Source organism: Phytophthora parasitica (assembly GCF_000247585.1).
Source record: "Phytophthora parasitica INRA-310 unplaced genomic scaffold supercont2.43, whole genome shotgun sequence".
Taxonomy (NCBI): domain Eukaryota; phylum Oomycota; class Peronosporomycetes; order Peronosporales; family Peronosporaceae; genus Phytophthora; species Phytophthora nicotianae.
Genome location: NW_008649029.1, coordinates 326,895 through 348,043, shown reverse-complemented (window position 1 = coordinate 348,043; position 21,149 = coordinate 326,895). Strand labels below are relative to the sequence as shown.

The window sequence follows — 21,149 nt, the reverse complement described above, 5'->3', positions numbered from 1 at the left end:
GTGGTGACGAGAGCTTTACTCCTGATTCCGAAGCTTGCGAAAGGGATGTCGAGTCGCTATCAACAACCAGCGCCTCCAGTGAGTTTCAGGAAGAAAACGACATAAGCAACTTTTTGTTTGACGCGACCTACGATCTCAGGTCACGGAGATTTATTTAAGGGGTACAAGGCAGAACTGACTGAGCTCTACAAAAGGTTGGATGGAATCCAGCAATACCAACTATTCTCGACGGACATCAGCAAACCTGGAGTGGTGTCCTGCCGGAAGAGCCCTGAATGGGACGCTATAGAGTTTGACTTACGTAGAAAGATCGACAGGGCACTGACATCCCAGGAAAAGGTCCTCCGCATTCTGACCGAGCATCTTGAGACCTTGCCCCCCCCCTCCTCCCAACGCGGAGAAGATCGCCCAAATGTTCCAATCAATTCGACCCTATGTCCCCGATGAATTCCGCGACGACCCGATGTACGCGAAGCCCAGCGAGCGACAGCAAGAAAAAGCCAAAACCGCGAAGCAAGTGCGACGTACTCAACGTGCGGCAATGGCTGTGGCAGCCAAACGAAACCAAGATCAGCAGGGGAAGAGAGAGCGCAGACGACTCCGTGAAGACACCCGCAGCAAAACACCACACTCTCAGGCTAAGAAGCGAAAGACCACAGAGTGATGGCGATATAGCGAGCTCACTGTCAAACAATGTTGCTTATCTCCAGAAAAAATCAAAATGTTACTTATGGTCACAAGTTTAAATTTAGGGAAAAAAATTAAAAATACCCCAAGGATTTGAACCCACCATACTTTTTTTTGCAATTTTCATAAGGTTATACTCAGAAATAGCTAAAATAAATACCATCAACAGATTCCTCACTCAATTTTACGTCTAGATATGCAATAAAAAAAATGAGTTTTCAAGTTTAACATGGAGATCTTTTTTTTCTCGATCTCGTACTCCGCACCACCTGCGCCAAATTGGACGTACGTGCGCTCAATCGATAGCTATGACGCCCCTCTTTTAAGTAGTAGCCTCAAATCGCAATTTGTACTTAGGTTCAATAGATATATTTTGTTTGACGCAGTCTCAAATGCGATTAATATCATTGCTATTTTATTAAGATTGAAATAATTACTTTTATAAAACAATAAATATTATTTTAATTTTAGTACAAATAAATTATTTGCTGTCAATAAAATCAATTTTATTTCTTATCAATTAATTATTTCATTCCGAGTGCAACATACATATTTAAGTTGCGTCACGTCTTCCCGCGCTTTTTTCGTAGCCATTTCACGAAACAGCTGATCGATTGGCTGAGGTCACTCGTCCAACGAGATTCATTCCCCAAGTTGCCAGCCTAAGCAGCGCGTCGTCCTCTTTGCATCTCTTCCGCTCGACTACCCGACTTCATCGCTATGGACTTCCCGGCGCTGGTGGCCGCTCTGATGAGCAATGATAATGCGACGCGCAAGCAGGCCGAGGCGTCGTACGAGGCTTTCAAGGCTGAGCAACCCCAGACGCTTGTGGCCAACCTCGTGCAGCTGCTGCGCACGGCGCCCGAGCCGGAGGCACGTGCATTCGCCCCTGTGCTACTGCGTCCGCTGCTGGAGGTTAAGGCCGGCGTCTACACACAGTTGGATGCGGCCGCGCAGGCCACGCTGAAGGCCCAGTTGCTGGAGGCCGTGGCCAGTGAGCCCGTGGCCCACATTCGTCGCAAGCTTGGCCACCTTATCGCGGAGCTGGCTGCCATCTCGGAAACTTTCGAGCAGCCTTGGCCTGAGCTTCTCAGTGCCGTCTCGGCGCTCACCACACATGCCGACCCTCTGCTGCGCGTGACGGCCTTTGACTTGCTGGCCAAGCTGGCCGAGTACGTCGGCGACCTGCTGGCCCCGCACAAAGAGAGCTTCCTCACACTCTTCACCAACTCGCTGAACGACGCCAATGGCGAGGTGCAGATCGCCAGCCTCAAGGCCGCCTCGGCCTTCCTGCTTACGCTCGAGGACAAGCAGGAACTGTCTGCCTTTGCCATTATCATCGCCCCCATGCTGCGCATCATTGAAGTCCTGGTGAACGCCGGCGACGAGGTGGCCTTCCGTGAGGTGCTGTCGGCCCTCGTTCAGATCGCTGAGGTGCACCCCAAGTTCTTTCGCAACTCTCTGGACGACGTGGCCCGCGCTATGATCTTTGTATGTTCGTCACAGGAGCTTGACTCGGAGACTCGCGAACTCGCCCTGGAATTCCTGATTTCGCTATGTGAGAACGCCGGCGGTATGGTACGCAAGTCGCAGTTCATCGTGAGCAACGTGGTGCCTCTGGTTATCCAGCTTATGTGCGAAGTCGAGGAGGACGAGACGTGGGTGCAGAAGTTCGACGACCCGGAGAGCTTCACGGAGGCCAACGACGCCGACAACTCGGTCAGCAACGCTAGTGCCGCTGCCATTGACCGTCTGAGTACGTCTCTGGGCGGCAACGCCGTGCTGCCCGTGGCCATCCCGGTCATCAAGGGCTTCCTGGGCGATGCTGATTGGCGCAAGCGTCGCGCTGGCCTGTATGCTACGTGTCTGCTGGGCGAGGGCGCCAAGTCGCTCATGACTCGTGAACTGGACAACGTTGTGGGCATGGTACTGCCTTTCCTGAACGACCAGCACCCGCGTGTTCAGTACTCTGCGCTGCACAGCATTGGCCAGCTGGCCGAGGACTTTGGCGAGGTGGAGAAGGGCAAGAACTTTCAGGCCAAGTTCCACGCCGTCGTGATGCCTGCACTTACGGCGTTGATCCAGAACGAACAAGGTGTGCTGCGTACTCGCGCTCTGGCGGCCAGTGTGGTCATCAACTTCTGCAACACCAACGTGTGCAAAGCCAAGTACGTGGCCCCGTATAGCCAAGCTCTTCTTGAAGCGCTGTTCAATGCCATGCGCTCGTGTCCGCGTCAGGTGCAGGAGCAGGCTATCACTGCTGTGGCCAGTGTGGCCAAGGTGATCGGAGACGAGTTCCTGCGCTTTTACGACATCTTCATCCCGCTGGCCAAGGAGGTGTTGACCAACGCTCATGGTAAGGAATACTCTCTGCTGCGTGGCAAGTCCATGGAGTCGATTGCTCTGATCGGCCAGGCTGTGGGCAAGGAGCGTTTCGTGAACGACGCCAAGGAGATCATGGAGATCTTGGTGCGTGTCCAGTCCAGTGAAGAACTGGAGGGTCCGGAGGTGCAGTACGTGGCCCAGTCGTGCGTGCGTATCGGCAGTATCCTGAAGGAGGACTTTGTGCCGTATCTGCCTCATGTGATCCCGTCGCTGATCAAACAGGCTCAGATCCAGCCCGATATTCAGTTGTCGGATGTCGTTGACGGTGATGTCGAGGAGGATGGCGAGACTGCTGATGGCAAGGAGACTATGACGCTGGAGATTCGTGGAGTGGGCAAGAAGCGTCTGGAGATCAACACGAGCGCTCTGGAGGACAAGACCAATGCTTGCAACATGCTGTACCAATCGGCTCTTGACCTGGAGGGCTGGTTCTACCCGTACGTGGCCGAGGTGGCGCAGGTGATGATCCCGTTGATTGATTTCACGTACGTTGAGGACATTCGCATCGTGAGCAGCTTGACGATGGCCAAGCTGTTGAACTGTGCGGTGGACGGCACGCTAAACCACGGCCACGGCGCGACTGCACCGCAGTTCCCGCAGCAACTCCTTGAGAAGTTCTTTGAGCCGATGCTGAAGGGCTTGCAGGAGGAAGAGGACCTGGAATGTCTTGGAGCTTTCGCTGAAGCCATGTCGGCCGTCTTGGAAGTGTGCAAGGAGAGTCAGGACAAGGGATTCCAGGTCGGCATTCCGCTCGAGCACGTCCCGCGTGTGGTTGAGATCTTCAAGACCGTGGCGTCCAACAGCGCTCAGCGTCTGATGACCCAGCACCACGAGAACCAGCAGGACGAGGACTATGACGCCGAAGCTGCTTTGCAACAGACCGAGAACGACGAGCTGGAGGAAGGAGTCTTCCGCTCGATGGTCGACTCGATCGGCTGGATTGTTAAGATCCAGAAGGAGGCTTTCTTCCCAGTGTTCCAGGCTCACTTGCTGGCGTTCGTGACGCCGCTGCTTGAGCAGAAGACGGTGCCGATGCTGCGTGGCCAGGCTATCTGCATGATCGATGACATCATCGAGCACTGTGGCGCTGCCGCCCAGGAGCTGGTGCCGCTGTTCCTAAACCACCTTGTGCAGGGTCTTGAGGATCAGAGCCCGTCTGTCATCCAGGCGTCCGCTTACGGTATTGGTGTCAGCGCTGAGAAGTGCGGAGCTGCGTTTGACCCGTTCTGTCAGAACGCTCTGGAGAAGCTGGTGCACCTGGTTAACGTCTCGGCCAATGTGGACGATGACGAAGTTGGTGCTGCTCGTGACAACGCTATCAGTGCTGTGGCCAAGATCTGTCTGGCCCGTGAGGGTGCTGTCGATGCGGCCAAGATGTGGCCCATGTGGCTCAGCTGGCTTCCGCTTCGTACCGATGTGCTCGAGGCCCGCGATGTTCACGCTCGTCTTATTGCGCTGGTGAACAGCGGCAACGCTCATGTGCTCGGCGCCGACTACGCGAACCTTCCTCAGATCCTCAAGGTGTTTGCGTCTGCTCTTCGTAAGTTTATGTTGATATCCACTGGTTCATGTGGTGAAGCTGTGTGCTAACTGTTTTGTGCCGCTGTTATTGTTACTATTTCAGTGTTCGATCTGGCCGAGGCTGAGGATGCTGCTGACGATGAGGACATGTCAACCATTTCGGAGGAGTCCAAGCCTCAGCTTCGCGAGCTGTTGGCCAAGTTGCAGTCTCAGCTGCCTGGTCCGGTGGTACAGGGCGCTTGGGCGAAGCTCAGCGGTGACGAGCAGCAGGCTCTGTCTCAGCTGTAAGATGTCAGAGGTGAATTTGGTTATTGATTGACGACGTAGGAAATGCATATAGAGATAAGAAAACGATAGGGTAGTAAGTAGTTTTGTCGGTTGGGTCATGAGGATCTTGTAACCTGCTTTTGAATAGAAAAGATATGTTGGAGATGCAAATTCACAATTTATGTTGCATCAATTTGAATTTTCAAAGTTGAAGTTGATTTGCTCGTTGAGTCTCCTCAATTGTGGTAAAAAGTTCTGTCTACCCCGAGTATTAATCAGAACCCACTGCAACGCTTGGTGTATAGTATCGCTCGGTTGGAAGCTGAAGAGGGTCTACGTCAATTACTGGACTTGCCTACACACATCCACTGCTTATCTCTTGAGCAAAAACTTGAGTGCCAGCCCTGCAACGACTACAGCCCCAACGATGCCCACGCCTACCACACCATCTTCTACTCGACACAATAGCTTACATCAATCCCCCACATTGTATCGTAGAAGTCTCATCACGTACCTCTTGCCACGACTTCTTTGATTCTTTTGTGAAGCAACTGTGCTTTCATGTGTGACGGCTCCATGCGGAGTAAGCGCTCGCAGTAGCTGCGACTGGCACGGTACTCTCCAAGCCCACATAGCGTCAGTGCGATCCAGTACAAACTCTCCTTGGGGGAATAGTTCTGCTCCAGCAGATCTGACAATAAAAACTCGGTGAGCTTTCCTTCAATTTCATTTTTGTTTTGCCAAGTTGCCTTTTACCTTCCAGTAATCCGATTGCGCGGTATTTATCGTCACACTTGCGGCTTTTTGCCAGTGCAATGGCATAGCGCAGTTTGACCTTCACTCCGCAATGACAACAAATAAGTGATAGCGTAAGCAACGTGGTGATTTCCGCACTGGTGACCTCAGATCCGCGAAAGGAGACGCTACCTGAGGCGACGGCTGCTCCTTCTCCTGTTCCTCCAGATATTCCTCCCGTGCAGCCGCCAGTTCCTCGGGGGAGAACCATTCCGCGTCGGTCTTGGCGCCTTTCATGGTCATGGCGCCCGCTTACGCGTTGCCTTTCTCCCTCCGCTGCCCAAGCGGGTCTAGGAGTAAGTCCGCGCTTCTCTTTTGCAACTTCTTCAATGACAATAAATAGTGTACCGTACACAAAACGCTAATCGTTTTCGCGAGTTGAAGTTGTTGTTGAAGTCATTCGTCGACGAAAAAGTAATGTGCTAGCTACTGGTGCTCAATTGCGATGATCAGGGTGTTTTCAATACCGAGACTGACGAAGGGGGCGCCTTGGGCGGCGCACTGTCCTTTCGACACGCTTTGCGCACGTCGAATAAGAGCTGGGAAAATGACAAAATGGCGAGCAATCACATCAGATTTTTTTCATCAGCTATGATGAAAAATCGCCGTACCTGAACATTTAGCAGGTTGATGAAAATAATTCCACCAAAGGCCATGGCGAAGTGGATCTGTATATACAAGCGATACAAGCGATACAAGCGATGTTAGAACTGTTGATGCTGTAATAATTTGTTGTGGTGCGATACCTGTTGTACGAAAAGGTGTTTTGCTTGATACGTCAGGACAGCGACGGCTACGTGGGGTATGAATCGAGCCACGGTGAACGATACCCACTGTGCGCGCCATACCCATTGCAAAAGTGGAGACAACCGCACTGAGAAGTTGCTCATGACTAGCAACTTCCGAGCATGCATGAAGACTGACTGCAGTTCGCACACCAACGCAAGCGACAGTAGCGGCACACCCACGGTCTTTGTGAGAGCGGAAATGTAGCAGATGAGCACTACTACGTGGTGCACGACGATTCCAGGGGACTTGACGTATAGACCATTCAGCACATAGTCCCACAAGTCATAGGCAAAATAACCTGAAGCCGAGCCGAACAAGGTAAGCTATGCAATCAGTACTTCAACTTCGAAAAGAGTTGAAAGTTACCCACCAGTAGAGACTGAGGTGGCCAGGAACTCCCCCCGGGTTACAGTACTGACGTAGTCGCCATTCAGCGAGTGAGATGTGAGAAGCGCCGATATTGCCAGCAGAGACGAAAGCGCCGAATGCAGCATCGACACCAATGTGTTGCTAAACAGTAGCTGGCCAAATGTCGACAAAGTCGGAAATGCCTTCACCTTGGCCGATGCTAGCGGTACAACCACCACTCGGACAATCGCGAAAGCCTGGCCAGTTTGCCAAACAGTAGAATGACAACGTTAGCAGAACAAAGTGACAGGAACGATGGCAATTGCCTTGGTACCAATGAGGAGGTCACGACGATCCAAAGTCGCGGGTCCGTGTACAGCTAGCGAAATGTGTCAGCGAAAGAAAACCGTCAGTCGGATTCGTCTCAGCTGCATCACACAATGGATCGCACCATGGTCGCGCACATGCTGATCCACGTGATGACGAGCGCTTCGGTGAGCATGACTGTTGCAAATGCCGCTTTGGCGTGGAATTCGAATGTACCCAGCGAGGCGAGCGCCACGTTCTTCGGTGTTCCTGCATGGCGTTCGCCTATCAATGCTATTAACTGCCAATCACACGGCATTTAGAAAATTTCTACCAATCATCAATAACCGTTCCTAAATGTTGCATGTGCGATACAGTATTGACACTTGCAAGATGAAAAATGCGCAACAACAAACTGCTCCGCTGAACGATACACGAAAGTTTTTTCATCATCCGATCTATTGACAAGACACGATCTACACTGCTTAATCAAATTGAATATGTCTAGGTGAGCCTCGTCAATCCAAACTCGAAGCAACAAATGCCGTTTGTAGATGTACACTTGAGTTTATGTCAATAAAAAAAACGTTTTTTTTTTTTAAAAAAATTGTTCCGGGTTGGGGGGGGGAAACGAAAAACGAGGCTGCCGTCAATCCACTGACGCAGTTATACTTGGGGGCTCTCGTCGCCAGCCAGCGATGACGTCGAAGCCAGGATTCTTTTGCTTGTGTCGTCACGCCACTTCACTCTCAATTTTTGTGCACTTGGGTCGTCTGATAAATTATGATGCTGGACGAGGACGGAGCTGGCTGGTGGCGTGGCTCACTGCCGCCCTCTCTATTCGTCCTCGCGGCAAATACGCTGGAAAATGGATAAGCGCGAGAACTTGGAAGTCGCAGACTCGGTGCTACTCGCCGAGCGAGGCGACATGGCGTTCAGCGCGTCGCCACTGCAGTTGCTGGTGGTGCTGCTTCGAAGGCCGAAGCTGCCGAGGTCGCTGCTCTGGAACGAATAGTCTAGGAACGGGTCGCGACTCAGGTACGAGTCGAACTCGGGCTTGGGAGGCGACAAGCCAGACAGAGGTGCCAATGACATCTGCTGGTTGAAGCCGCCGAAAGGAACGGACAAGTCGATAGGCTCCAGTACGTTGCCGTACGGGTTCACCAACAGGTCCTTGGAGTGTGTCTCCTGGTCGTCCGACTCGCTGGCGGTGCTGGACAGATCGCTGCTGCCGTAGTCGACGAACCGCTGGTCCTCGTCGCCTGGGTGCCGGGTGTGGATAAAGCGGCAGCGTGAACCGTACATGCACTTGCCCGTGGACATGAAGGCCTTGCAGCGCGTGGTCTTGTACTTGGGGTGACGTAGCACGCCACGCAGTTCTTCCTCGCCGTGCGCGAACTGGCACTTGGAGCCGTACCGGCAGCTTCCGTTTTCCGTGAAGTGCTTGCAGAGCTCAGTCTTGTAGAGATTGTTGCGCGCTGTCTGTGGCAGACGTCCGCAGTCCACGATATCGCCGTTAGCCAGCACGTGCATCCGATTGGGACTGCCGTAGCTCGGGGTCTCCATGGGTCCCATGTCGGTCATCCGCATCTTGGGTTGAGTCTTGTGTAGGGGATGAGGTCTATTGAGTTGTGTTTGCCGAGCGTGGGGGTGATCGCTAGGCAAGGAGCTCTGAGGATGTGGAGAAGAGTGAGTAACCCGGTGAACGCGTTCGGAGGAGCGAGAGGTGGCCGGTATCCAGACACAGAGAGGGACGAAGACACTGCACGTAATAGAGGCCGACGATAAGGAGAAAGTCAGCACCGAGCAGCTCCAAAGCCGAAGCTAAATTGCGTTGTGACGTGCCCCGCCCAACGCGTGGAGCGGTCGATCGAGTGTTCGATCCGCGAGTGGACAGTGAACGAATTTCTCACCGGAGCTGAACCTTGGGGTAGAAGCGACCGTCGCCATCCGTGCATTGTATCAGGATCGACGACGGACTACAAAAGGCGTGACACCAACCCTGCCCCTTCTGCCTTATCTTGGAACTTTTTGGCCCACTCTAATTTGTGGTCTCCATACAAACAACAAGACAAACGAGTTCAGAAAAATCAAAAACTGTAGAACATAAACTGGAGATCGACGACCTTATTCCGGTTGTTGCCTTCTGCTGCTGTTCGCGGTGAGGACGCGGCAGGGCTGGGCAAGTTTCCTCGTTGCAATAGCCCTCTTGATGATTTTCTACCTTGTGCGAGTAACTATGATATTGTATGTGTCGACTTTCCTACATATTTGCCTATCGTCCTTGGAGGCGTGCTCCTCGGGATAGGCACACGTAGGCGACAGCCTCGCGTCTTGCGCTCGCTATGCGGCGCACAGGGAAGGGGCCAGAGCTCACAAACGCTCCACCACGGCCATCATCGCCATCCTCCATCTGGCGCGGCTTGAGCTCTTCCAGCCGCCAGCTAGGCCCGTTTCTTGCAGGTTGCAGTTCGATCGCCAAGCGGAGAGCTTCCTCTCCGCGTTGAACGAACTGCGGCAACGCGGCGCAGATGGGGAACTTACAACCTGCCCTGTTGAGTGCGCTTGGCACGAGGAAAGGGCCGAGTCGACATCAACTCAGCGATGGCGGCCGGAAGATGTCAAGCATCATCCGTGCAGCACGATCCGATCGGTCTCTGAGCTGCAAGAGGGGCTGTTGGCGCTGGATGAAGTGTCGATTGCCAGCACCAGGCTCTAAACAGATGGCGAGCATGCATGGCCGTTGAGTTCCGCCGTCCGCGGCTGGAACCAAGGAGCTATCGGTGCCGACAGCATGCTCAAACTTATACAAACATGGATTTCGCTGCCGCGATATCTTTTTCCCTCGGTCGCTCGCCTGAAATCGAGACTTGTCTGCTCGGAGCCGGAGGCTGTTGCACCGAAAATCTACGAGCGGATGACAAGGAATTTTCGACGTGCTGGCTCCCGCTGACTTTGCCGTCGAGACTGTCGCTAAGTTGACAAACCAGCCTCGGTCTCTGCTCGGCAGCGCTTCAAGCTCCACGAGCTTAGTCGCGCTGGCCAAGATTGCCAACCTGACTGTCTGGCCCCACTCCGCTTCGACGAGCAACAACAGCGGTAGATTTTGCTCGCGTCAAACGCCACTCTTGTCAGGCCACGGTGACGAGGCAGCGAGCGTAGCAGGAGCGGCCACACTCGCCATGCAACAATAATCGTTGCGAAACATTCACACGGTATCCGTATAGCGCGTTGCCGTTGGTGCGCCTATAATAATAGCACTCATGCCGCAAAATCCGCTACGCTGGAGGCGTAAAAGAGCGCGATTCCCTCTAGCGTTTGGATTCCAACTTTGGAACATCCGCCGATCGCACGCCAGCTTAGCATGAGAGGACAGGAGATTAGCTCCAGCCGCTAAGCCGATGGCTCACCGCATGGCGTAGGGCAGCGAATCTTCAATCACAGCGCTTGGTCTCGTTTTCAAGAAAGATCATCTCGGTATTGTGCAAAGGATTACCGTCGCCTCGATGATCGCAACGCTTCGCATCTCTGCAAGCAGACTCGCAACGGAGACCGAGTCAACATGCCAGCATCTCTTGTGCACCACGACAACGCAGGACTCGCCTACATCGTGACGACACACCAGCCACAACACCACAATTTGAGATGGACGCCACATCGCATCGCTGGAGCAAAACCAGGACGACAGAGCACTGCAACGTCGTGTTCCTGCCAAGATCTGGCCCACCAACTTGGTGGCAGCTTGGCGGTCAGACTATCGATGCAAGACCATTGTTCACCACAAGACTGACTACACTCGCATAACGCCAAGTGACAGTAAAAATCTACCTCTGTTGCATTTCATATTGACGCTCTATTGCGCTAGTTACGGCTCGGCAGCAGCAGTCTCCGCAGATTTCTCGACGAGATCCCAATAGTGGACGACGTTCTTGGCCTCCATGACCTTGCGGGCTGTGGCGGATGTCCGACATTCCTGAAAGCGGAAGTTGTTGAACGCCTTGCGAGCCACCACGCCCTGCCAGACCAGCAGACAGCCGTTGCCACGCTTTGCTGCGTCCTCGTCCTCGCTGTCCGACTCCTGCTCGGCCTCGCGCGCCCCGTTCCAGTCGATGCGTCGCATCATGAGCTTCGTGTACTGCTTAATGGCCTTCTTGCCTCCTTCCACTACCACCATATTGATGTTGCTGTCCTTGCAGATTAGTACGCCGCCAGTGAGATGGTACTGCTGCGCATTGACATCGACCTTGAAGCGATGTTGCGGGTTCGAAAGATCCGGCACTCTGTTTCAGTAGTAGAAGTTGAAGCGAGTTAGTCGGCCTGTCATGGAACATCACAACAATGAGAGCACAGAGCACGTACTTGAAAAGCGCCACATGGATGTCTCCAGCGGCGTCCTCTTTAATCTTGCGGAGTTTTTTCTCGCGACGCTCCTCGGGCGTAAGCTTGCGTGCCAAGTTACGCATTTCGTGGTTCTTTTCACGCTGCGCTATCTGATCGCGAACCTTGCGCTCGATGGCCGACGGGTCTGCCACAGCTTGCTCGGACAGCACACGCATCATATTTGACAGCTTCACCTTTGGCTCTGGTGGTGGCAATAAGCCCAGCGCGATTTTATCCTGCTTCTCCTTCTCCCGGTCTGCGCGGTTTTGACGACGGATCTTCTTGCGTTCCTGTATTGTTCATAATCAAAGAACGATATTAGGCTGCGGGTCATCACAGTTGACCAGCTTAAGAGCAACAAGTACCGCAGCAGTCAGCATGAGTGGCACCGCTACGGGTTTGTTATCCTGTCTGGTAATCAGATTGAGCCGCGCTGGGTGCTCACAAACGTGCGCAGTTCCACAGTACTTGAGTTTCATGTCAGCGTAGGAGACTGTCACATCGGGGTCCTCCTTGCGAGCTTTAGCCTTGATAAATCCAAACTTGTCCACAATAGCACGCTTGTCCTTGGGGAGATACTCCACATCCCACCACTCGACGTCAGGAGTAGACATCTCAGGTTTAAGCGGAACATCCACGCTGTCAATCTCCATTTCGCTGGACTTTTCATCATCCTCTGGAGTTGACTCGGTCGGCTCGGTTGATTCATCGATTGGTACAATTGACTCCTTCTGGTATCCTCGCGGATTGCGTCCCGACGTGAACCCAGCCATCATCTTCTTGGCATCACGAGCGCGAACCTGCTCTGCCTGCTTCACGTAAGTGCCTTGTGCAACGAAATTAAAGGTCTTGCGAGCACGTCTACAATGGGAACAGCATAGCAGAACAACAGACAATATGTTAGTACCATTTCACGTCCACCATACTATTGCACCTCGCTTCAACATGCCACGTACGTCTCTCGCTTGGTAACCTTGAGTCGGGGATCCACTGCTTCTAGTTTATCGTCCTCGTCCACTGTGCGATGGGATAGGTATGGGTTTTGGTTCTTTTTGGCAGCATCGCTACCCCTCGCTCCCTGATTGGCCTTGAGTGTCGCTTCGCTTGGCTTCTTGACGACTACATTCCCTGCTGCATCAATCTCTCGTCCCTGCTCATCCAGAAGTAATGGTGCTGGCATGTAGGTACCGCTGCCAGCAGCACGAGCGCTCAGCATCGCAGTGGATGCAGCGACGGCAGCCGTAGAAGCTCCGGGCTTCCGCAGTAGCTCTTTGATGTGGCTCATTTGACTCTGCACCGACTTGTAGATCTGATCTGTCCGTCGTCGCTTTTCCTGTTCAATGCGGCTTAGTTCCTCCGGGTCTACATGTACCGCTGCGCTTCCAGGCACGGCTGCTGGCACGGGGAGCGCTGTTGTTACTGATGATCCAGGGATGGCGCGAGATATCTTAGCAGCTGCGGCGCGCGCTAGCGCCGCGGGGTCCAACACGGGAGATGTGTCGGTACCCACAGCGGGTCTCTTGGATGCTGGCGCGGCTGAATCTGCAGGGGCATCGCTGAATCTGCTCTTCCGCTTGCGTCGTGGCGCCTCGCCACACTGCTCCATGGTCATCGACGCAGCAATTGGCTGGAGGTCCAGAATTTACGTAATTATATTGCTTGCTGCAGGTTATGTTTTCTGACGGAAGAGAGGAGAGAAAAAAAGCCAGCGTGAATGTGCCGTTAGACAGTTCGTTGAGTTCATACTGGTGGGGGTTAGTCATATGTTTCTGACTTGTTTCGATGGTTCAGATTAGGCTATTCGAAAGGATTTTATGGTTCATCTAACGGCACGGATCCATTTTCGGAATGCATGTCTCAACACAAGTTGTGAATTCAACAGCGTTAGTATCAGTTACCTGTAAAATTTGCTCTCCACAACTAAATCGTATATGGTCATGTATCCATTGTCAGAGATTCTTTTTGAAGCCCGTGGTTGACGCAAGGGACCCCATTTAGAGCTCCACAAGAGAAAAGAAACCGCGAACGGCAAGCCAAATACGAGCCGAATCCCCGCTGTCACGAGCGACACGAAGCAGCAGACAGTCATTCACACCATCATGACGTCCAAGACGTCTAAGAAGAAGCCAAGTCTGGCCGAAGTGATGGATGAGCTGCAGAGCCGCTTCCTGGTGAACCTGCCTGAGTCGGAATTGGCCTCGAGCGAGCGCCTCTTCTTCCAGATCGAGCAGTGCTTCTGGTTCTACGAGGACTTTTACGCCGACCAGTACGCGCATCTGCAGCACGTTAAGCTCAACGACTTCGCCCGGCAGATGTTCGCACACTGTCCGCTACTGCGACCGCTCGCGCACCGCTGCGACGAGCTGTTCCAGGATTTCAAGACGTATCAGCGCCAGGTGCCCGTCGTAGGCTGCATCTTGCTCAACTCCGCGCGCACCAAACTTGTATTGGTGCGCAATTGGAAGGGTACGAGCTGGACATTCCCGCGAGGAAAGGTGAACGAGGGCGAGTCCGATATGGATTGCGCACGGCGAGAAGTGCTGGAGGAATGCGGCTACGATGTCGGGGACAACCTCGCGCCAAAGCAATATCTGGAGTTTGTGGCTAATGATCAGCGCATGCGCATGTACATGTGCCCAGATGTTCCTGAGGACTACGCGTTTGCACCGCAGACACGCAAGGAGATCAGTACCATCAAATGGTTCACGTTCGATGCTCTACCCAAGAAGACGTGGAGTGTCATGCCCTTCATGTCAAGATTGAAGCGCTGGGTCAAGGGACACAAGACTTCCAAAAAGAAAAGCAGCAACTCTGCTCCAAACAGCACAGGACGTGCAGCTTCTGCTCCGCGGAATCGCCCGTTGACGCTGATTACGAACGGTGCTGCTCAACAGAACACAGAGAGTGGCAAGAAGAAGAATCGCATGGAGCGATCAATCTCGACGCCCCACAACGACAGACCAGCTACTACTGGTTCAAAGAAGGCCAGTCGCGGCCACTTTGGCACGGAATTTGACACAGCTACGTCCTATGACGGCTTAAATGACGAGACGTTCGGGAACGCGAAGAAGGGCTTCAGTGTGGAAGAGATGTTCAGTGTAAACGAGCGTCTGACGGGACAGAAGTTCGAGTATGATGGCAACCCACACGACTTTGGAAAGTCCACATCGCGACCAACTGCAACGCGAGCGACAGCTCCACTATTTAATTCGAAGGGCCCGATGCCGGTGCAGATCCTCAGACGGCCTGCGTCAGCGCCGTTGAAGCGAGTGGAAGAGGAGACGTGTCCGTTGCCCAGCCCACCACGTCAGTCGACGGGCTCGACACCGTTCGGGTCCTTCCAGTTTGACGCCGTGGACATCATGGCCGTCGTGACGTAACTCTTCTCGAAGAGTGGCGTCGACAACCAGATCGAAGGAATGAACTATCAGCCACATAGGTCAAGTGACCGGGTCGACTGCTTCTTGCTCCCGTTTGGCAGGAGCATGAGTTGCCTTGTCCCCAGATACGATCACTACCCTCACTGCATTCAGGCGGGTCGGTCCTTCGATTAGGTGTCACTTCATGTTTTGCATATTGTTTTCTAGCTTTGTACCATAGGAAAGCTGCAGGTCTTCCCAGTGCTCGCGGAGGAGGAGTGAAGAGCATACGGGATACCGGTAGCTAGGTGTTTTTTTAACACCGCCCAGTGTGAAAGAAATTCATCCCGCCCGGCACGGTGGCACAGACAAGAAGTCATCGACATCGTGGGCAACTGATGCGAAAGGTGAACAAACGACAAGAGAAGAATTCAGCAAAGACCATACTAGTAAGTGGCTTCAGTTATTGACGGGTTCGCGTGCGTGATACGTTGGCTGCAGATCCCCAAGTCCACGGCTAATAGTGTAGCTATCCATCGCAGCATCCACTCTCCTTGAAAGCTAGGCTGCAGTGCCTTCCTCGGTTGCCATTTATTCGCCAGGAGCGGTGGTGTAAGAGATCCAGCACACGAGGATGAGCTGCAAGCATGACACGCTGCAAGATTCAAACATACGTATAAGTGAGCATATGAGGGCAGCAATATTTGCCAGCAATCCATGAACCTCACCCGAAAAGCAGGTAGTTCCGGAAGAGGCGGTTCTCAGGAGATGGCTCCGCTACGCTTCCCTTCATGCAGTTAAGCTACAACACATGACAGTAGTGGTTAGACTGCGAGCTTCAGGTACTAGTATTTCCACAGTTCATTAACTCACTGTGAAATATGACACGGCAACACCAGTGTACAGGAGGAACACGTAGTAAGCGATCGAGCCGAGCAGCTGGAAGACGACCGCATTGATCACCAACGGAATATACTTGTAGCCGGAAAAAGATACCAAGTCGAGGAACGAGATCGAGCTGTTTAGCACGTAAAGACAGGCAGCCAGAACGCCGATCTCGATCAACTGCATCACAAGACAGTAGCTCGCATCCTTGGTGATCACATCCGGGCTGAATCTGTTATAAAATATCATCGTGAGTGCTGCGTTTTGGATGTAGCGGGAGCCATCGCAACCTACTGGTTCGAAGTGCCTTTGGAGTAACCCACAAGCAAAATGTAGGTCAGGAATCCCATCAGCGGGATGTAGAGATCCGGGGCATTGCTATCACGAGTAGGAGGAGCGTATTGCATCTGAAAAATATGGCAGCAACATGTGGTTAGAACTTACAAACCCTTACATTTGTAGTACTTGACGCACTGGCTTGGATTCGTCTTGCTCGCCATTGCCAATACGGCGCCAGTTCTTGTGCCGGAACGGGAGCAGCAAGATCTAGAATTCAAGATGGTATCATACGGGTCAGAAGCACTGTATAGTAATCCAATAGCACAGCTGAATCCGCACCTTGAGACGACTCTTAACGTAAGAGTTGTTGACAGTGAAATAGTACTTCAAGCTGCCCCAAATACCATATGCGCCAGGTAAATACATCTCCGACTGCTTCTGCAAGAAATCTTGCGCACTATTCATCGCCAGTCCTGCCATCGGGTTGCTACCGCCAGCAGCAAAAGCAAAATTAAGCATAAATTTCAAGTCAATAAAATAAAAATCTACTGACCTGGAGAACTGATTGATAAAGTCTGCCTGCTGCGCCTGCTGAGGGTGCTGCATATGCGGCCGTGGGTTGCTATTCGGCGGGGTCTGCTGCGGAACATTTTGCGCATAGCCGCCGTGCGCTGGGTGGCGATGTTGGAAGCCTGCGGGTGTCGACTGGAACTGCTGCTGGGCAGGAGGCACCGCATTCATTCCTGGTTGGTGATACTGAACAATGTCGATAAGTATTAGGTCCAGTATGTCGCCTCATTGAGTCTGCAGTGTACTCACATCCTGGGTGAAGGCCGAAGCGGCCTGCTGGTTGAAAAATCCGTCCGAGGTCGAAGCCTGCATCGGAGCAGGAGAAGCTACGGATTTCTGGTGGAACTGGTGCGCTGGGCCACGCTGTGGCGTGCGCTGTTGGCCCATGGCCGGCTGCGATGGGAACTGTGGAGCCGCGCCGAAGCCAGGCGTCGCGTTGAACTGCATCGGCCGCTGGCGGTTGTTGGGGTTCTGGAATGAGCCTGAAGGTTGTACAGACAGGAGGGGTGTAATGAGTTTGAGAACACTTGCAGGGAGAAACTGATAGCAGCAACGTACCGGGTTGAGCCATGGCAATCTTGCTCGTAGTTCGTCGGCGTGTTTTGGTTGTGCGATCGACGTGGCAAAAAAGGTAGTTCATGATGTGGCCCACACAGTAAACATCTGAAACACTGTATAGTGATACAATAGTCAATGTTGATTCGTTTTCAATTTTGTAAGGCAACCAACCCCCTCTATTTTAGCATGGTAGGGCTGTAAACATGGAGAAGCAATGCTTACGCTTTTTTCCCGCCTTCCGGCCTGCTCCGATCAAAAAGGTGGTCTACGCCGACTTAGTGTCGTCACCTGTACGGAGCGCCTCTGACACGTGTTTTCAAGCTCAGGACGAGCTATATTCGCGTCAGTGCTGGTCCAGTGTTTGGTCCATGAGAACGTTTTCGATGAGTTCCTGGTCAGCCTTGACGTTGCCCGCCGCATTGTTCAACAGGAAGTCGGTAAGCGCTCGGATATACATCGGATCGTAGATGGTGCCCGCCTCAGTATCTAGAGTCACGTGTGCGACAAGTTGCAAAAGTGACAGTTCCCGCTCGGGTGTAGACGCCTTGGCGCGCTTGATGACAGCGTAATTACGGTGATGAGAACTCAGTCCGGCGAAGGCCTTGCGCTTGATCTCAATAGGGGCGATCGTCGCAACCCAGACCACAACTTCGCGATCAGCCTCAACGTATCGCCGTATAATTTGCTTCACACGGACGTCTGTGCTCGAGTTTCCTGCGAACAGCTCCTTGGAAAAATGTTCGATGATGGTATATGGCGTATCCAGATTCTGCAAGTTAATCAACAGTTATTGTAAGTCGTCACAGAGCTTTTCATCAAACATCACAAGATTGTCCATACCTGCGCCGCTTTGGCGTATAGATTCCCTCGGTGCTTCTCCGAGCCCTTGAAGTAGTTCCAAGTCGCCTCAGCAGTTGCGTGCTGCCCGAAGGGCATAACCTTGTTCGAAAACACTTCAAGATACATACCATTCACGCCTTCACGCATATGTATATCTTGCTGTGTCATCTCCATCGCCGCCAAACCGTTTGCTGCGAGGACTGCATCCACTTCACTATATGCTGCGTCGAGATACTCCAGTAATTCCTGGAAGTCTGCGGCATCTGCACGAAAATCCAATGTGCGGCCAAGTGGGCAAATATCGCCTGGCTTTTGAATGGAGGAAGTGCACTCAGCAATCTGAAACACACACCGAACAGCATTAATTAACACTACATGAGCATCAGCGATACAAGTATAAAGAGCTTCTCGTACCTGCTGCTGGGCCCGCTTCAGTAGTAAGCTCTCCAAGCTCTTGGCTACTTTGATCTGACCTTCCAAAACCAGTTTCAGCCGTACATTTTCGCGTTCTGCTTTCTCTCTCCGACTTCTCTGACGAGCAGCAAAGCCTTCCCAAATACTAGAAACTTGCACTTCAGTACAATTCGGCGGTGCACTGGCACAATTTCCAGTCTCTCGCCTATCTGAGTTCGTGAGAAGTGGGCGTTCCTGTAATGTCTGTAACTCCTTCTCTAACTGTCCCACTTTCTCCCTTAAATACGCAATCTCCAGCTTGCGTTCGTTGCGCGCACGGTTGGGGTCTCCATAGACTCCAGCCTTCCTCAGCATCCGTTTTCTGGCGTTGTCAGCTGCTCGGCGTCTCGCTTTGATGGCGTCAGACACCGGTCGGGAAGCAGTCCCATTTCCTTTTAATCGTTCTCGTATTACTGAGCCTTGACAAAGCATTTGTCCTGTATTACTCGCCGGAACAACAACAGTGGCGTTGTCAAAAGCTCCGTTTGATGGCGTTTCCGACCCGTTCGTGGTAGGAGGTTGCACGTCAGCTGCTGCGCTGAGTGCTTCATCTGGCAACAAACCTTGGTTGACTGTGAAGTCGTCCACGAATTTCAGTACGGCCTCGAACGCGCGCATCGCATCGTCGTCTTCGGCCAGGAACGCCATGGTGCAGAATTTTGGTCAATTTGCTCCTACCAATTTTACGTAATTTTGCTTCGATCAAATATTCCTGAATGTATTTTTTGCTCTGAACGCCCTAAATTTATTAGACACATTATTTTAGTGTACTGATCTCGGACCAAAAAAAAGGCAACGGGGCCCATTCTCACGGACGCAGCATTTGATCCATGAGGACATTTTCGATGAGTTGCTGATCCGCCTTGATATTTCGTGCTGCATCGTTCAGCAAGAAGTCAGTGAGTGCTCGAACGTATTTGGGATCGTAGATGGTACCGGTCTGGGTATCGAGCATTCCGTGCGATACGAGCTGCAGTAACGATAATTCGTGTTGAGGGGTCGAAGCTTTGGCGCGCTTGATGACAGCGTAACTCCGATGGCGGGAAGTAAACCCCCCGAATGGCTTCTGAGTCATGTTAACGGGGGTAATTGATGCCACCCACACCACGATTTCGCGATGAGATTCAACATAACGCCGGACAATCTGCTTGATGCGCACATCCGTGCTCGAATTGCCAGCAACCAGTTCTTTCGAAAAGTGTTCGATGACCGTGTACGGTGTGTCAAGATCCTGCAAAAGATTTGAGTCATCATTAGAAAAAAGATCATCTCGTTAATATATAGACGTGGATGACAACATTGCAGTTTAAGAATGAACGTACCTGGGCTTCTTTCGCATACAGAGTGCCTCGATGCTTCTTCGAGCCCTTGAAGTAGTTCCATGTCGCCTCCGCTGTGGCATGCAGACCAAAGGGCAAAACCTTGTTTGAGAACACTTCAAGATACATTCCATTGACGCCTTCGCGCATCTGTACGTCGTGCAGTGTCATTTCCTTCCATGCAAGGCCATTGGCAGCCAGTACTGTATCGACTTGGCTATACGCGTCGTCAAGGTATTGCAGCAAACCCTGGAAGTCAGCAGCATCAGCTCGGAAGTCCAATGTGTGGCCTGAAGGGCAAGCTATATCAACTCGTCTCTGAATCGATGCGGAGCACTCGGCAATCTGCCGCACCACAATACACATGAGTGATCCATCGTTCAGAATACAATGAGAACACAGTAAACTTTATCTTAGCAAACCTGTTGTCGAGCGCGCTTGAGCAGTATGCTCTCCAAATCTTTGGCCACTTTTATCTGACTTGCAAGAACCACCTTCAGTCGCACATTTTCTCGCTCTGCCTCCTCTCGTTCATTTCGCTGATGAACCGCAATCTCCTCCCACGAACTCGAAGCAGCTGACAACCGGTTTTCGCTTGCAAAAGCAGCGATTTGTTCCTCCAGACCAGGGTCATTTTCGTTTGTTGCGCTCCGTGTTCCCAGCTCTGTCAATGGTCTCGATGGTCGCTCTCGAGCGTTTTGCAGCTCTGTCTCCAGCTGTCCCACTTTCTCGCGCAGGTAGGCTATTTCGAGCATTCGCTCATTGCGAGCACGGTTGGGGTCTGCATACTCCCCAGCTTTGCGCAACACCTTTTTCTTTGTATTGTTGGCCACACGGCGGCTTGAGCGGAGAGAGCCTGACAGAGTAGTATTCGTACTCAAAGTACTGCAGCCACTTGATCGCTGGGATAGTCTTGAAGAACGACGCAGGCTTAAAGTAGCATCGGTTCCTCCGGCGACTTGAAGGTGCATCTCCTCAATCATCGGCATTTCGAGCTCATCGTCGCGAAAAATCTTGTCCGTCTCTAAGCTGTCGGCTATGTCATCACCCATCAAAGGTTCATGTGCAGCAAAATCATCCACGAAGCTCAGCACTGCCTCAAATGCGGCGTCATCGTCGGCGAGGAACGCCATTTTCTGGCGCCACTGCTTTTCACCAACTGCAAGGGACTAAATCTCATAAAAAAAAAAAAAAAAAAGCGACCTGATCTGGTCCGTCCAAATTCCCAATCCATAAATATGTAGCCATCGGTTTTTCGCGACTAATTGCATCAAAAATGCACGAATTAAGCTAAAAAAAAAAAAAATGTAATCAGGCTATTTTGACGACAAGCAATCCAGTGATACCATTTTTTCTCGAGCTCGATTCCTGGTTGTGGAGCAACAGAACTGACCATCATTCTGACGCT

At 52.3% G+C, this 21,149-nt stretch overlaps 10 protein-coding genes across 16 annotated transcripts; 3 read left to right on the top strand and 7 right to left on the bottom strand.

The window, feature by feature from the left end:
* The first annotated feature begins 375 nt into the window (after nucleotides 1–375).
* PPTG_23578 (hypothetical protein) lies at nucleotides 376–736 on the top strand. The gene has a single exon (XM_008911851.1). It carries the CDS (start codon nucleotides 413–415, stop codon nucleotides 662–664), a length of 252 nt encoding a protein of 83 aa, XP_008910099.1. The 5' UTR covers nucleotides 376–412; the 3' UTR covers nucleotides 665–736.
* Nucleotides 737–1,295: 559 nt separating this feature from the next.
* PPTG_14511 (hypothetical protein) lies at nucleotides 1,296–5,031 on the top strand. Its single transcript, XM_008911850.1, has 2 exons — nucleotides 1,296–4,612; nucleotides 4,697–5,031. Exons 1-2 carry the CDS (start codon nucleotides 1,408–1,410, stop codon nucleotides 4,879–4,881), a joined length of 3,390 nt encoding a protein of 1,129 aa, XP_008910098.1. The 5' UTR covers nucleotides 1,296–1,407; the 3' UTR covers nucleotides 4,882–5,031.
* Nucleotides 5,032–5,232: 201 nt separating this feature from the next.
* On the bottom strand, nucleotides 5,233–5,898 carry PPTG_14510 (hypothetical protein; the record flags this gene model as incomplete). The annotated part of the gene is made up of 4 exons (XM_008911849.1): nucleotides 5,233–5,312; nucleotides 5,375–5,551; nucleotides 5,617–5,695; nucleotides 5,788–5,898. 4 exons carry the CDS (start codon nucleotides 5,896–5,898, stop codon nucleotides 5,233–5,235), a joined length of 447 nt encoding a protein of 148 aa, XP_008910097.1.
* A 206-nt stretch (nucleotides 5,899–6,104) lies between these two features.
* PPTG_14509 (hypothetical protein) lies at nucleotides 6,105–7,294 on the bottom strand (the record flags this gene model as incomplete). Its single annotated transcript, XM_008911848.1, has 6 exons — nucleotides 6,105–6,194; nucleotides 6,267–6,323; nucleotides 6,402–6,742; nucleotides 6,815–7,049; nucleotides 7,127–7,171; nucleotides 7,244–7,294. The coding sequence occupies 6 exons, from the start codon at nucleotides 7,292–7,294 to the stop codon at nucleotides 6,105–6,107; spliced, it is 819 nt and encodes a 272-aa protein (XP_008910096.1).
* A 243-nt stretch (nucleotides 7,295–7,537) lies between these two features.
* On the bottom strand, nucleotides 7,538–9,044 carry PPTG_14508 (hypothetical protein). Its single transcript, XM_008911847.1, has one exon. The coding sequence runs from the start codon at nucleotides 8,686–8,688 to the stop codon at nucleotides 7,936–7,938; it is 753 nt and encodes a 250-aa protein (XP_008910095.1). The 5' UTR covers nucleotides 8,689–9,044; the 3' UTR covers nucleotides 7,538–7,935.
* Nucleotides 9,045–10,909: 1,865 nt separating this feature from the next.
* Nucleotides 10,910–13,127, bottom strand: PPTG_14507 (hypothetical protein). The gene is made up of 4 exons (XM_008911846.1): nucleotides 12,435–13,127; nucleotides 11,844–12,339; nucleotides 11,458–11,768; nucleotides 10,910–11,378 (listed from the first exon to the last, which is right to left on the bottom strand). The coding sequence occupies exons 1-4, from the start codon at nucleotides 13,088–13,090 to the stop codon at nucleotides 10,964–10,966; spliced, it is 1,878 nt and encodes a 625-aa protein (XP_008910094.1). The 5' UTR covers nucleotides 13,091–13,127; the 3' UTR covers nucleotides 10,910–10,963.
* Nucleotides 13,128–13,448: 321 nt separating this feature from the next.
* PPTG_14506 (hypothetical protein) lies at nucleotides 13,449–16,216 on the top strand. The gene has a single exon (XM_008911845.1). It carries the CDS (start codon nucleotides 13,578–13,580, stop codon nucleotides 14,856–14,858), a length of 1,281 nt encoding a protein of 426 aa, XP_008910093.1. The 5' UTR covers nucleotides 13,449–13,577; the 3' UTR covers nucleotides 14,859–16,216.
* PPTG_14505 (hypothetical protein) lies at nucleotides 15,014–17,211 on the bottom strand (the record flags this gene model as incomplete). Of its 4 annotated transcripts, XM_008911843.1 has the most annotated exons (9): nucleotides 15,014–15,492; nucleotides 15,566–15,639; nucleotides 15,711–15,954; nucleotides 16,017–16,129; nucleotides 16,197–16,268; nucleotides 16,341–16,488; nucleotides 16,555–16,757; nucleotides 16,821–17,053; nucleotides 17,130–17,211. In XM_008911843.1, the coding sequence occupies 9 exons, from the start codon at nucleotides 17,209–17,211 to the stop codon at nucleotides 15,429–15,431; spliced, it is 1,233 nt and encodes a 410-aa protein (XP_008910091.1). In that variant the 3' UTR covers nucleotides 15,014–15,428. The 4 variants fall into 4 exon arrangements, with proteins under 4 accessions (XP_008910091.1, XP_008910089.1, XP_008910092.1 ...); XM_008911841.1 differs by having other exon boundaries at nucleotides 16,341–16,757; XM_008911844.1 differs by having other exon boundaries at nucleotides 15,014–15,639.
* A 27-nt stretch (nucleotides 17,212–17,238) lies between these two features.
* PPTG_14504 (hypothetical protein) lies at nucleotides 17,239–19,129 on the bottom strand. Of its 3 annotated transcripts, XM_008911840.1 has the most exons (4): nucleotides 18,986–19,129; nucleotides 18,384–18,859; nucleotides 17,970–18,308; nucleotides 17,239–17,898 (listed from the first exon to the last, which is right to left on the bottom strand). In XM_008911840.1, exons 1-4 carry the CDS (start codon nucleotides 19,068–19,070, stop codon nucleotides 17,473–17,475), a joined length of 1,326 nt encoding a protein of 441 aa, XP_008910088.1. In that variant the 5' UTR covers nucleotides 19,071–19,129; the 3' UTR covers nucleotides 17,239–17,472. The 3 variants fall into 3 exon arrangements, with proteins under 3 accessions (XP_008910088.1, XP_008910087.1, XP_008910086.1); XM_008911839.1 differs by having other exon boundaries at nucleotides 18,384–19,129; XM_008911838.1 differs by having other exon boundaries at nucleotides 17,970–19,129.
* PPTG_14503 lies at nucleotides 19,114–20,901 on the bottom strand. 2 transcript variants are annotated; one of them, XM_008911836.1, is made up of 3 exons: nucleotides 20,164–20,901; nucleotides 19,745–20,086; nucleotides 19,114–19,653 (listed from the first exon to the last, which is right to left on the bottom strand). In XM_008911836.1, the coding sequence occupies exons 1-3, from the start codon at nucleotides 20,872–20,874 to the stop codon at nucleotides 19,231–19,233; spliced, it is 1,476 nt and encodes a 491-aa protein (XP_008910084.1). In that variant the 5' UTR covers nucleotides 20,875–20,901; the 3' UTR covers nucleotides 19,114–19,230. The 2 variants fall into 2 exon arrangements, with proteins under 2 accessions (XP_008910084.1, XP_008910085.1); XM_008911837.1 differs by having other exon boundaries at nucleotides 19,120–19,653; nucleotides 19,745–20,901.
* Nucleotides 20,902–21,149: the final 248 nt, after the last annotated feature.

Bases quoted from the DNA above. Each gene is read 5' to 3' on its own strand.
- PPTG_23578 (XM_008911851.1), top strand. From the start codon at position 413: ATGTTCCAATCAATTCGACCCTATGTCCCCGATGAATTCCGCGACGAC.
- PPTG_14511 (XM_008911850.1), top strand. From the start codon at position 1,408: ATGGACTTCCCGGCGCTGGTGGCCGCTCTGATGAGCAATGATAATGCG. The intron at 4,613-4,696 runs GTAAGTTTATGT...TTACTATTTCAG, and splicing joins GGTGTTTGCGTCTGCTCTTC to TGTTCGATCTGGCCGAGGCT.
- PPTG_14508 (XM_008911847.1), bottom strand. From the start codon at position 8,688: ATGCGGATGACCGACATGGGACCCATGGAGACCCCGAGCTACGGCAGT.
- PPTG_14507 (XM_008911846.1), bottom strand. From the start codon at position 13,090: ATGACCATGGAGCAGTGTGGCGAGGCGCCACGACGCAAGCGGAAGAGC. The intron at 12,340-12,434 runs GTACGTGGCATG...TTCCCATTGTAG, and splicing joins AAGGTTACCAAGCGAGAGAC to ACGTGCTCGCAAGACCTTTA. The intron at 11,379-11,457 runs GTACGTGCTCTG...CTACTGAAACAG, and splicing joins ATCCATGTGGCGCTTTTCAA to AGTGCCGGATCTTTCGAACC.
- PPTG_14506 (XM_008911845.1), top strand. From the start codon at position 13,578: ATGACGTCCAAGACGTCTAAGAAGAAGCCAAGTCTGGCCGAAGTGATG.
- PPTG_14504 (XM_008911838.1), bottom strand. From the start codon at position 19,070: ATGGCGTTCCTGGCCGAAGACGACGATGCGATGCGCGCGTTCGAGGCC. The intron at 17,899-17,969 runs GTATGGACAATC...ATTAACTTGCAG, and splicing joins TATACGCCAAAGCGGCGCAG to AATCTGGATACGCCATATAC.
- PPTG_14503 (XM_008911836.1), bottom strand. From the start codon at position 20,874: ATGGCGTTCCTCGCCGACGATGACGCCGCATTTGAGGCAGTGCTGAGC. The intron at 20,087-20,163 runs GTTTGCTAAGAT...GTGGTGCGGCAG, and splicing joins TCAAGCGCGCTCGACAACAG to ATTGCCGAGTGCTCCGCATC. The intron at 19,654-19,744 runs GTACGTTCATTC...AATCTTTTGCAG, and splicing joins TGTATGCGAAAGAAGCCCAG to GATCTTGACACACCGTACAC.